This window comes from Haliaeetus albicilla, chromosome 9, assembly GCF_947461875.1.
Source record: "Haliaeetus albicilla chromosome 9, bHalAlb1.1, whole genome shotgun sequence".
NCBI lineage: Eukaryota > Metazoa > Chordata > Aves > Accipitriformes > Accipitridae > Haliaeetus > Haliaeetus albicilla.
The window spans coordinates 3,763,994-3,776,417 of NC_091491.1; the positions used below are offsets into that span (position 1 = coordinate 3,763,994).

At 38.5% G+C, this 12,424-nt stretch overlaps 1 protein-coding gene and 1 long non-coding RNA gene across 8 annotated transcripts in view; one reads left to right on the plus strand and one right to left on the minus strand.

The window, feature by feature from the left end:
• The window catches only part of LOC138686724 (uncharacterized), a 31,858-nt gene extending 31,510 nt beyond the window's left edge, over positions 1-348 (minus strand). Inside the window, exon 1 of one of the 7 annotated variants that reach the window (XR_011326047.1) lies at positions 27-348. This is a non-coding gene — a long non-coding RNA (uncharacterized lncRNA). The remainder of the gene's footprint in view (positions 1-26) is intronic. The other 6 variants (XR_011326049.1, XR_011326038.1, XR_011326044.1 and 3 more) reach the window with 6 other exon arrangements.
• Positions 92-9,249, plus strand: RNFT1 (ring finger protein, transmembrane 1). Its single transcript, XM_069791004.1, is given in 10 exon segments — positions 92-111; positions 2,105-2,136; positions 2,139-2,519; positions 2,845-2,921; positions 3,539-3,639; positions 4,206-4,359; positions 6,059-6,217; positions 7,064-7,129; positions 7,983-8,084; positions 8,278-9,249. Coding segments are annotated over 10 exon segments (1,212 nt in total). The 5' UTR covers positions 92-106; the 3' UTR covers positions 8,413-9,249.
• The last annotated feature ends 3,175 nt before the right edge of the window (positions 9,250-12,424 follow it).

Below are 12,424 nucleotides of genomic sequence, written 5' to 3' on the forward strand. Positions count from 1 at the left end.
CCCCGCCGCGCCCTCTCCCAACCCACTCGGCCTCGACGGCGGCGATGGAGGCGGCGGGCGGCCGCGGCCTGGGCAGCGGCGCCGGCCGGGAGGCGCCGGCCGCCTGATGAGGTACCGCCGCCTGGGCCGCGGGCTGGCGCCTCGCCTTGGCTTCTTTAGTGCAGGGGAGGGCGGGAAAGGGGTTCCCGGCGGCCGGTCCCCCTCAGAGCCCGGGGCGGGTGGTGCTGGGGGGGGGGAAGGAAGCGGGGACGCGCCTCGCAGGGTCACCCCCTCCCTCCGTGCACCGGGGCTTCTGTGGTAGGTCGGCGGGGCTGTCCTCGGCGGCACCCGCCCTCCCGCCGCCTCCGAGGGGGCGGGCGGCGAGTTCCAGCGGCGCCGCGACCCTGAGGGGGGGCGCGGGTGAGGCCGCCGCGGCCCAGCGGGCGGGGGGGGGGGGAGAGTCTCCTCAGGCGCGGTGGGCGGGAAGAAGTGGGGAATGCTTGAGGGGAGGCTTTATCAAATACCGTCTTTTATCTAATTAGGGGGGGTGGGGGAGAAATTCTGGAAGCCTGCGTGCGGATTTCTTACGCTTTGAAAATCCCGTTTAATAACTTAGTTATTTTAAAGTTTGTTCGGCGGAGCGCCAGGGGAAGCTGCACTACTCGAACAATGGGATCGCTCGCTTTTTTTTAAACACCGAGCTGTCAGTTTTTGCAGAAGCAGGCCCTAAACCACTACGTGAAGAGTGCTAATGAGATTTTTTTTTTTTTTTTATTCCCCCCCTTTTAAAAAAACGCATTCGTGGCCTGATCCTGCAGGCACACTGAGCGATACTGTTCACACATGTCAATACTATCTCCAGTTTATTGGCTTTATTCATGTGCATAAAATTACAGAACATGAATCTTGGCTGGATTAAAGTATGATGTAATCTTTGGCCAACAAAAATACAGTAGTAGCAGCAGCATTTCTAAATGGTAGTAAGTTCCCCTATTCGGATATTGTTTAAATTCATGCAATTGACTCATCTAATTTCCATTTTAAAGGCTAAAGAATTCTAGGTTTGTGCAAATATATAAGAAACTTCTGCAGTGCAAAATCAATTTTGCTTTAAACTTTTTGTATCCCCAGTGAAACTAGCTGTGCATGTACGCTAAGCTTTGGAAAAAAATAATTTCAGAGAGGAATCTGGAAGAGTTTGAACTATTGAAAAAGGATTATAACAAAATTCCCGATGTCTCAATAATATTATTCGATAGCAACAAGTATTGTGCCAAATTTGGCTTCAAAGCATTCTCCAAAATCATTACCCTCATGTAACACCAGTCCAGAGAAGTATATTTAACACTATTTGACAAATGTAAAGACTGACACAGAAGTGAAAAACTGCCCTAGAAGACAACAGAAAGATGTCAGCAGAAAGAAATAAAACCTCATTTGGGTGGTCTCACTGTTAGATTACAGCTTGTTGGCTGCACTTCTTTTTTTACCTAGCCCATATGGCCCAGGCTTTTTTAAATGCTGCTTAGAAAATGGACTAACCTGGTTCTGCTCACCCAGACAGGATAATCTTGTTAATCTCATAATGGCCCTCAATTTTGAGCATGCACTGGCTTTTGACTAGACTTGTCTCTGAACAAATGCTTACCATTTTATGGATGCATGTAAATGTACTCTGCTTCCTTCCCATCGTTTGCTCCTTCTTTGGCCTACAACTCTTTGTATTTTTGTGAAATTATGCAGCACTTCTAAGATCTCTTCTGTACAAGGTAGTGCTGGTCTCCTATTTAGCAGCTTTTGCTGTTCTGATTTGCACTGAAGCAACTTTAGATTTTACTAAGGCAGCCAGATTCACTGCAGGCTAGAAAATCTACACATGAATGAAAGGAAGTCATTTAATACGGCACACAGAAAATGCCCTGTGGAGAACAGGGTGCAAACCCAGCATTCCAGCTTTCAGAATGAAGACAAACAATATCTCTCAGAGAGAGAATCTTTACTTCATGCAGGCAGTCACTCAGTACAATCTGTTGTATTTTGGTGTTGGTTTTTTTGTTGTGGGTTTTTTTTTCCCTTGAACTAGTTCTCTCTTCTTTCAACTGTGACTTTTTATATCCCACTCTAGGAGACAAAATAGCAAGAATCTGGACCAGAAAAAACTCCCACCATGCAACCAAACTGCAGTCATCTCCACAACATCCAAGGGAGTGGTGATGACTCTTCATCTCAGAGCGCCCACGCAGTGAGGTTGTCAGGAGAGAGCTCATGCCATCTTAGCGGAGATGTTCGCATACAGCTAAACTCTGCTGTGGGAGAAGCCAGAGAAAATGCAAGTTCCCGGCATTCAAGGCCGGGTTCCCAAAGTCGCTCACACGGACATGCCCACAGCGAAGCAGGGGGGCTCGATGACGCCACTCCAGACTCAGAGGAACACAGCGGCAGCTCCCTCTCAGAGCTGAGATACCTCCTCCAGTGGCTGCACAAAAGTCTGCCGTATATCTTGATTCTGTGTGTCAAATTGATCATGCAGCATATAATTGGTAGAGTATAACAAAATAAGGTCTGAGGGAACAGACCCTCCCCCAAAGAGAAATACTAACAACCATGCCTGAAATATAATTAAATTTATTTTTAGCTTTATTTTTATTTGCTTTATTCATCAAAAAGAGAGACTTACTAAACTACATTTCAGTGGCTTCTGTTTCCTTTGCTGGCATATGTACTATGTGCTTAATTATTATGGCTTGATAGTCTGAGCTATTAATTGTAATTACAAAGACGTATTAGAAGTGGCTGGTTTTTTAATCCACTTTAGTAATTTTTTTTTCATTTTCTTGTGTATAACTGACCCTTTTTTCCTAATAGGCATTTCTCTTGGAATTGGGCTGCTAACAACTTATATGTATGCAAACAAAAGCATAGTAAATCAGGTTTTTCTAAGAGTAAGTATCACCCTATGCAACAAAATTATGTAAGTTAACCTTTATCCATCAATTTTTGAAAGAAATGTGAATGGAGATACTGTTTTATTTAGCTAATATTAGGTGTCAAGGTTTCAAGATGGAAGTCAAGTCTTAATGCTTCTGTACAGTGTAGAGCTTCTCAGATAAGTAAGGTTTGCAAAATTCAAAAAGAGTTCCCCCTTGCCCCTCTTGACTTTGAACACTGAAATCACTTCAACTGATAGAAGCTTTTTGGAATTTACGGGAGAACATCTTAACTGTATTTGTGGAATCAAATAGCAGTTGACAGTTTCAAACTTTCAGTTGTCTCCATTCACTGCCAAAGGAAAACTTGTTGTTCTTTCAGAGTGGGTTGGATTTTGGTTGTGTTTTTAGAAGAAACCATGATACACATAGAAATTGTTATGCTGAAAACATTAAAATTACTGCTTTACCTTTCCATTGAGTTCTCCTACTTTATTTGACCTAAAATCACTAAGATCGAATCCTCTAGTAGTAAGTCTGTTCAGGTGCAGCAGACTTCGTGCTTTGGAGATATATTCAAGACACTGATACTGAGATAAGGACTGTAATATGTCTTTACAATTATCTTACAGGAACGGTGCTCCAAGTTGCAATGTGCTTGGTTACTAGTATACCTAACTGGATCATCTCTCCTCTTGTATTACACCTTTCATTCTCAGTCACTGTATTACAGGTAAGTAGATGAACATCTCTACTCACATCATAAATTACTCAAAATGTTTCCAGTTAATACTTTATTTTATCTGGGCTGCTGCTGTTTTTCTTTAATTGTGGCATTGGTTTCTCTTTCATTTTAATCTCTATTCCTCCTCTTCGGCCAAACTGAACAGGTGCTGTCCTTAAAAACAGTATGTTGGAATCTGCAAGGTTAGACCCCATACTTAATGGCACTACTGTACCACAGGGAATGTAATGGTTGTGATTCCTGGCTTTGACCATGCCACCTTGCCTTTGGAATACTGAAGATGGCATTCTGGGGCTCTACGGAGTTTGTGTCTCCAATTATTTTTTTTCCCTTACATTCCGTAGGTACAGTCTTGGCTGTAGACGGTTCAAAAATTGAAAGGTTGTCAGAAATCATAAATGATCAATTTGCAATAAAGAGTTCATTTTCTTACCAAATATTTGTCTGCTGTGTAAACCACGTTTCCTTTTTCAATTAAACCTGTCGTGATAATCTCTGGTTATGCTTTCCTCTAAATAGGGTGTTCCAGTAACTTCTGATAATTCTTTTTGTAGCTTAATCTTCTTAAACCCTACTGTGGATTTTATGAACTTCTGGGAGGTACTTTGGATTGTGGGAGTCACAGACTTTATTCTGAAATTCCTCTTCATGGGCTTCAAGTGCTTTATTCTCTTGGTGCCTTCTTTTATGATGTCCTTTAAATCCAAGGTAAGGAAACAATTTATATTTTTTTGCTTCCTTGTGAAGATTCTTTTACGGTAAAATTAGCTAATTATTAAATTCTACCCAGAGAAAAGTCCTTTTAATTAAGGGTCTGTATATAATCCACCACTATATTGTGGGTGAGAAAACCCTATAGATTTCATGTTCTTCCCTGCTTGGTGCTAAGGAAGGTTTACAGTCTGATCTGAAACAATTGCTTGTATTATGTCATCAGATAAATGGGTTTATTTCTGTCTCTAAGTGGGGGGGGTGGAGAAACCTTTTATTTGCTGCAATGTAAGAATGTGTATACAGGTGGTTAGAATGGAGCAGCTGAAGCACTGTAAATTTTTAGCATGCTCAACAGTAACTGACATGGGAAGATTTTTAGGTCTGCGCATGCAAACAGCTGGTTTTTTCCATCTTGTAAAAAAATAATTCTGAATTTTCTTTTTGTTAATAAACTTAAGCAATATTTGTGTCAGATCAATGAATTTGATTCATAGCTTAATTCCTCAAACCAGTGAAGCTTAATAATTTTCACCAAAGCCTACACTGGTTGGTGGGGTATTTATTTCTATCTGCTTCCCGAGGTGAGACAGGCAAACCCAATTAAATTTTATGTCAAAATAGCAAATACTAGTACTGGTTAAAAAAAAAAATATTATGAACTGTAATTATTATGTGGTAGCATTTGAACAGGATGTTTCAGTAGGTTTTATCTTTTAAAATGTACCAGAACAAGTTTTTCTCAGGTACAACTGATTTCTCTAAATACCAGTTTATAATCAAGATCTCTATTTTTTTTCTACAGCTAGTGATAGAACATCCAAAAAATAGTTACTGAAAATTCCATTACACCAACTGTGACCTAAACTGTGGCTAAATTAAAGAAGGAATCTGGTCAATAGTGGCAAATTGTGGCATTATCCAGTGTATATTATAGAAGGAGTATTTCTTCCCTAATATAAATAGTTTTAAAGACAAAATTAAGGAAATAAAGTAAGACCTAAGCTAAATATCTATGATTATACATGCACACAGACACAGTGCTCTGTGCAGGACACTTGTGCTTTGTCGTTGTTATTCAGTAATTTTTAGGGTGTTGTTGAACTCTGTTTACCTGGTCAGTCCAGCTACCCTAGGCTTCTTTCCTGGCCCCCCAATTTTCTTATCACCCCATCCTATACAGGAGTTAATTATCACAAGATAAGGCTTCTTACACAGGCATGAAATAATGTTTACAGGAAGAGAGTTTGTAATTTATGTTCCTTAATAAAAGAATGGGCCTTACTCTCACCTTCTAATCCTGAATGCAGGACACAATGCTGCTAATGACAAGCTGATCTACATGGACCAAATTTTTCTTATTTTCCTTTTTCATGTAAATTTTATTTTCTTTTTTAATTCTTATGAAATTAAGTCTGATAGCATTGCTAAGTAGGTAGGCATCTGACAAAGCCATCCTGTTTTAGCCTATTAATTTGATTTTCTGCAGTACAGCAATCAATTGTGGTGGTATTATTTGTACAGTTGTGGTGAGACCTATCATCTGGTCTCCATTCTTTTTCATGCTCCATATTTAGTTGCTTCAAGATACTATGAGAGGAGGTTACTGAAAAGAATAACAATGCATCTTTTCTCTGTATTTTAAAAATCCTTTGTGTTTTAAATCTTGAGCGATTCCTTTGCATGTCTTGCTTAGGGCTACTGGTACATGCTGTTAGAAGAACTCTGCCAGTATTACCGTATGTTTGTCCCCATACCAGTTTGGTTCCGTTATCTTATTGGCTATGGGGAGCTGGACAGTGTACTAGGATGGACCCTTGGGATATTGCTGGGCCTTCTCTACCTCATCCTAAAAGTACGTAAGCTTTATAATCCTCTCAAACTATTTTGTAGTAATTATCACTGGAGGGTTAGAGACATATAAACATGTTTCTGAAAGTTCCCCTGTCTTTGAACTGACCTGCAAGTCGATGCTTCAGTTTAACTGATACAGCCTTCCAAAACTGATAGGAAAACTGGCTCAGGACACTACATCTTCTTTTTCTTGCACCTGTTCTGGGAATGGATTGGGGTTGCACAGCAAAGAACACTATTACTGTAGGTCCCTTCACATCAGACACTGATCAGACTGTTATCAGATATCGAGGAAAAGAGCTTGCAAAAATAAAGATAAAATTAATGGCTCAAAGAATCGGCATATTCCAGGAAAGTAGATTTTCTCTCTGCTAGAGTATCCTGTGTGATGCTAAACAAGTTAAAAATAAGTATTCATACTGGCTGTCTACTTCACCAAAGAGCTTATCTGCCCCAAATGTAACCAGACTCAGTACAAGTCTGGCTTGGAACATGAAAAATACTTTATAATGCTATGCTATCTTAATTATAAGTCTAAAGACTATTGCATATATGGTAATAATGCTGATATATTTTCACTTGAGTGCTTCATTTCAGAACCTCAACACTATTTTTCTTTTAAAGAACAGACACCTACTGGGAAAAAAACTTGAGGATAAATTCTTACTTTGGTTACATATTAAGCAACTAAAATAGGGTCAGTCTGAACTATAACTTTGCTTATCTTCCTGCCAACATCAAACTAGCAGTGAGACTTCCAGTGCTGGAATCTGCACAAAAGCTTGGAAGCTTTTTAGTTCACAGAGAAAAATACTATGCATAACTCAGGTTTTCTTTCCCATTTCAGCTTTTGAGCTTTTTTGGACAATTGAGAAACTTCAGGCAGGTCTTACGGATATTTTGTACACGACCAGTGAGTACTGAATTCTCTTATGACAAAACAATAAACCCAATTTACATGAAAATACTTTTTTTTTTTTTTAAATACCTCATTCCTATATTAATTTGTATTGTTCTAGCAATAGACAACTGCATTTTTAAAGTAAACCCTGTATCCTTGTTCTCCTCTTTTGCAGTCTGAATTCCTTGACTGTGTGATTACGTTGTCATCTGAATAACAGCAAAAACAACCCCCAAAAAATCTATTCTGCATGTCTCTTCAGATAAACATATGTGGAATAACATACCCTTTTTGTCCTGCTTCCTACTTTTTAACTGGAATAAATATTGGTTGGATGCAGGCTGAGCTTTGTGCTGAAATATAGTGAGAATTGAAGCTTGCCAAAATAACTGACATGCAAGTAACTACTGTTAGAATTGTTAAGTTTCTAGATAATCTTTCTCTGTAGTAAGAGGTATTGCTTAGAGCCTACTATTCATGCAGTAAAATGTATAGCACAGTGTCACTAAACTAAAAAAAATAATAAAGCACTTCTCATTTTCTAAGTGCTCTCTTGATCAGATTGGAATTTAACAGTGTTTTGCACAGATGTCACTGTTAAAACAAAACTGCTACAGATTTTTCCAGTAACTGTGATTGGGGAAGATACTAACTAGACAGCATGGTAAGTAGGAGCATATAAGCTTTAGACCCCAAGAGAGCTATTAAAAAACTTAGCAACATTTTGTTGGATTAGGGATTGACTAGTGTTCCTGACACAGCAGCCCTTACTCCCAATTCCTTTCTGTCCTGGTATTTTTGTGTTTCGTCTTGGCCTCCCCCCCTCCCAGAAACTAATATCTGCTGAAAATATCTTGGTTTACAGCACTATGGGGTGACGGCCAGCAAGAGACAGTGTTCTGAATCGGATGATATTTGTTCTATCTGCCAAGCTGAATTTCAGAAGCCTATTCTGCTTATCTGTCAGGTAATACACATAATCAGAGTTATTTTTTGCAAACTTAAGAATATTTTAAACAACTGGTAAACAGAATAACATAAAGTTAGATTAGTGAGTGTATGTCTTCCGATTATTTTTAGAAATCAGGCTATGCAAATAATATACCGTCTTATACATGGAAGAGCTTAGGAGCTCTAAGTTCTCATTCTTTTCATTACAGCACACATTTTGTGAAGAATGCATCTCTTTATGGTTTAATAGAGAAAAAACGTGTCCACTCTGCAGAACTGTTATTTCAGACCATGTTAACAAGTGGAAGGATGGAGCTACATCTATGCATCTACAGATTTTCTAAAGCATGTCAAATAACTTGTTTTACAGTTTGTTTGTTCAAGCTAAGTTTTTTCAGTTTACTGCAGATTAAATTGTAGGTGGCACAAGGAATGAGTTTCCAAATTCTAGATATCATGCTTCTATGAAATGTTCCAGCATTTAAAACAATGCAGAAAATGTTAACTTGACCTTCTTAAGTTTTCAGAATGAATGCAGAAAAGCCAGCATTGCTTCTCTTCTGATTCTTGTAGGAAACAATCAAGTCCTTGAAAAATGCTGCATTACTTTTTGCAGCAGCTTCTTAATTCAACATTTTATTTAAAAGTTTAAGTAGTGTTCCAGACTGTACTAAATTGTATTTATCCTTCTAACATGACTCAAACCAAAAGGTCAACCTATCAATTTTATTATGAGTAAATTTTATACTCTGGACTACAGTGAGAATTAGAGCTACTTGTCACACTTAGCATTAAAGATCCTTTAATGCTTGCCCAGTAGATGAGAGAAATTAGCTTCTTATTCATGCACCTGTAGCAGCAACTATTTCTCACTGTACCTAGAGATAAGCCACAAGAATAAGATGTTCCCCCTTTAGGTTCTTGTAGACTTCTAATGGATCTTTGGCTTAATACATAAACCAACCACTGATGTTAGTTTTTTACTTAGTATTTTATAAAGTTGGTATTTTTAAAACAAATCTTTAATATTATATTTTTGTCATAACAGGAACCAGATTTTCTTACAGGGGAGAATCTATTTTATACTATATTTGCAATTTGTAGTATGCATAAAAATCAGAGAGAATAAATGCCTTTAAATCTATTTGTTTGGTGCATGTTGAATAAAGACACAAGATTCATTACTGTTCCAGTATTAACTTACACGTAAGCACATAACAGCAGCTCACTGCTAGGTATACCCTTCCTGTTAAACTAAAGTCTCTGAAAAACAAAAAACCTCCAAATGCTACAACTTATTCATGACTAGTCTTTATGCTAATTATAGAGCTAACTTAGGTATAATCTCACTTTTTTTTCCTGCTTGTCTTTTTTCACCTTGCTATTCAGATAAGACCGTAGAAAAAACACTTAAATTATTCTGTTACAGCAAAGTGAAATTGAGTTGCCATTAACTTGAGCTTAACTGAGTACCTTTAGGAAACTTCTACATTTGGGGGATGCCCCCACCCCCCCCCAATTAAAAAGCTAAACACTTACTTGATGAATGCTGTAGCAACTCAAATTGCCAGGCAGGCTGACAGAGTACTATAAAGTTGCAGCTGACACAGCCAGATTTATAGAGCTGACAGGGCATGATGGGAGAGTGCCCTTAAAGGTAAAGCTACAAGTGTAATACTAGTAGAATTTAGTATTCTGAATAAAAATCTAATGAGATGGAAGATTTAAGCTAAGAGGTATCATTTTATCTTCAACCTGGGTTTTGCTATAGCATGCTGTGTATTTGCTAATTGTATTTTTGTTTGAAGTTTACTGCAGTTCAGAGTAAATGTGCCCTATGATTGTTCCACCATGGTGTCCGAGTCACTGGAGAAAAAGACTCCAGCTTAAAGAAAACAGGCAAAAGCTTCTAAGTCTGTAATTGGAAACTTATGGGAGTAGAAGAGACTCATTCTCATGGAAGCCCTTCCCAGCAGGTGAGGTACTTAGTTTGGAGAATGTGCAGCTGAACAGTTTTAGAGCAGTCCTGAGGGTGGCAGGGAAGAATTAAGAGCTTGGCCACAGCCAAAGTAATGGGCTTGTGCCTGTACCTCCAGTATTGTCAGAACAAACTGCTCTTTGTTTCCTCAGAGAGATCTAGCTATGCCTTAGCTTGCATTTGAAGTTCATACAAGATCAGAAGTGTTTTGTTATTTAAATTTCATCAGTGCTGATATTCAGACTGCTGCTGCAGCAGAACTTCCCTTGAGAGATGGAAAAGAACTGAATCAGTCAAGGGGAAAAAAAAAAAAAAAAAAAGAGTAGGGGGAACTTAAGGTTGGATTTTGAATCTCTGATGGGCCCATAGAGACTTTTGGCAGCTCACTTGGTTACATAATTGTATTTAGACTTTCCCAAACTTCATCATGAACATACAGTTCAGCTAAAGAGTGTTTTAAGTTTTTTTTCTTCAAACAGGTATTGTGTGAGTACTGTGTAAACAATTTGAGTGCTATATTTAATTTAGTCAACAAATGGCACCTTTTAAAAAAGCTTTGCTTGTGTGAGTAAAATGCATGACTAAACCCAATACACAGTTTATAAGGACAGATGTAATAACCAACCCTTTCTAAAATACTGGGCAAAACAAAAATTGTAACTTATCCTGGATTAGCTTTTCCTGAAATGCCAATACCAACAGCTTAATCACTTTTTAATTCAAAAATACTTTCAGAGAAAAAAAAAATTCATTAGACTTGGACATGATGTTAGAGTGAGGAAATGCACTTCCTAATACTTGAATATTGATTAAATTCATGGCCTACCAGTAATGGGTAGCCATTCATCAGAATTCCAGTACTCTGTGACAGACTTTCAAAAATGGTTTTAGAACAATAGGTCTAAATCACCTAATCCATTCCTGAAATACTAACTGGGAAGGTAGACTCTGAGATGCACCAGCTGCTTAATACTAACAGTTGTCCTGAAAGCAGAGCCACTACTCTACTGACTAAGGAAAAAGATCTGAGAAACAAGTACGCTTTCTTACGGCCTTATCCAGAAGATGAGTAAATAGCAGCCCCGTTGCTTATGCAGCAGGGAATAGTGAGAAGGAAGCTTGCCGCTCCATCATAGAATCTATGATTCTATGATTGTGCAAAGCTGAAGTGGTCTGTCAGGACCAATAGCTTGGACTGGTAGACCTAAGATGTACTAGGAGGGTAGTTACAGATAAGAAACATGCTGCTGTACGCATATACATTCAAAGTATGCAGGGAAATTTGAAAGAAATTAGCCTGAACTAAATATTCTTTTGCTATAGAACAAAAGCATCTATAAACTACATACTGCAACAGGTAGTTCAATATCTGAGACGGATACTGTACATTGAGGAATTAAGGCATCAAGAACTGTATGCAAGGCCAGCATTACTACTAAAAAATATGAAACTAATTTAGAAGCATCCCACTTGTGGTTAAGAAAAAAACCCACAGGAATTGGACAGTGTCATCTAGCCTGTAAAGCTCACCAAGACTATTTTATGAAGCACAACAAAACATGATGTCAGTGCTTTGAGTCAACCTTGGATTGTTGCTGATCCTTTGGTCTTTGTCTACCACATAGTAGTAACACTACCTTACTACAATAAAAGTGGATATTGGTCAGAGATAGGACCAGGGAACAATGTCTTTCATTCTCTCTCTCCGTTGATGATTTTTTTTTCCTTAAGATCCAGTGAAAATTATCCAAAACCAGTAATATTATCAAACACATTTTATTAAAAACCAAAGAACTAAAAAGAGATTTGATCAACCAGTTTAGCTTTACACTTCATAAATGAAACAAGTCATTCTCATCTTAGTTACAGAGAGGAAAAAAAGTGAGTAACTTACATCCATGAATGACATCCTCTCTGATCCGCTTGTCAGCATCATGCTATTAAGATGCAACTCTTCCTTATCAAGCCCACTCAGGCCAGGGTAGCTGCCCTGCTTTCCACACACACAGACACACAGACACCCAGCACATGTCTGACTCTGCAGGAGACAGAACAGAGAAGAGGATGACAAATGGCAATCAATAGCTACTTTTTAAAAGCCCAAGAACCTAGGTAAAGGTACCAGCCTTGGTAAGACAAACCAATCAGAACTAGCATCTGTCAGGTCCTCTAAGTTCTAAGTGTAATTCCTCCTCCCTCCCTTTCCCGTCAAAGCTGTCATGAAAGATGATTTAGATCCACAGTTACACTTGGGGCCTACCTACTTCAAAAAAAAAAAAAGTCACTTGGATTAGCATATGTCTAAATTTGCATTTAATTGGTATTCACATCCATCTGATTCAGCAGTTAAGTATATTTAGTTCCAGTAAACTGTGAAA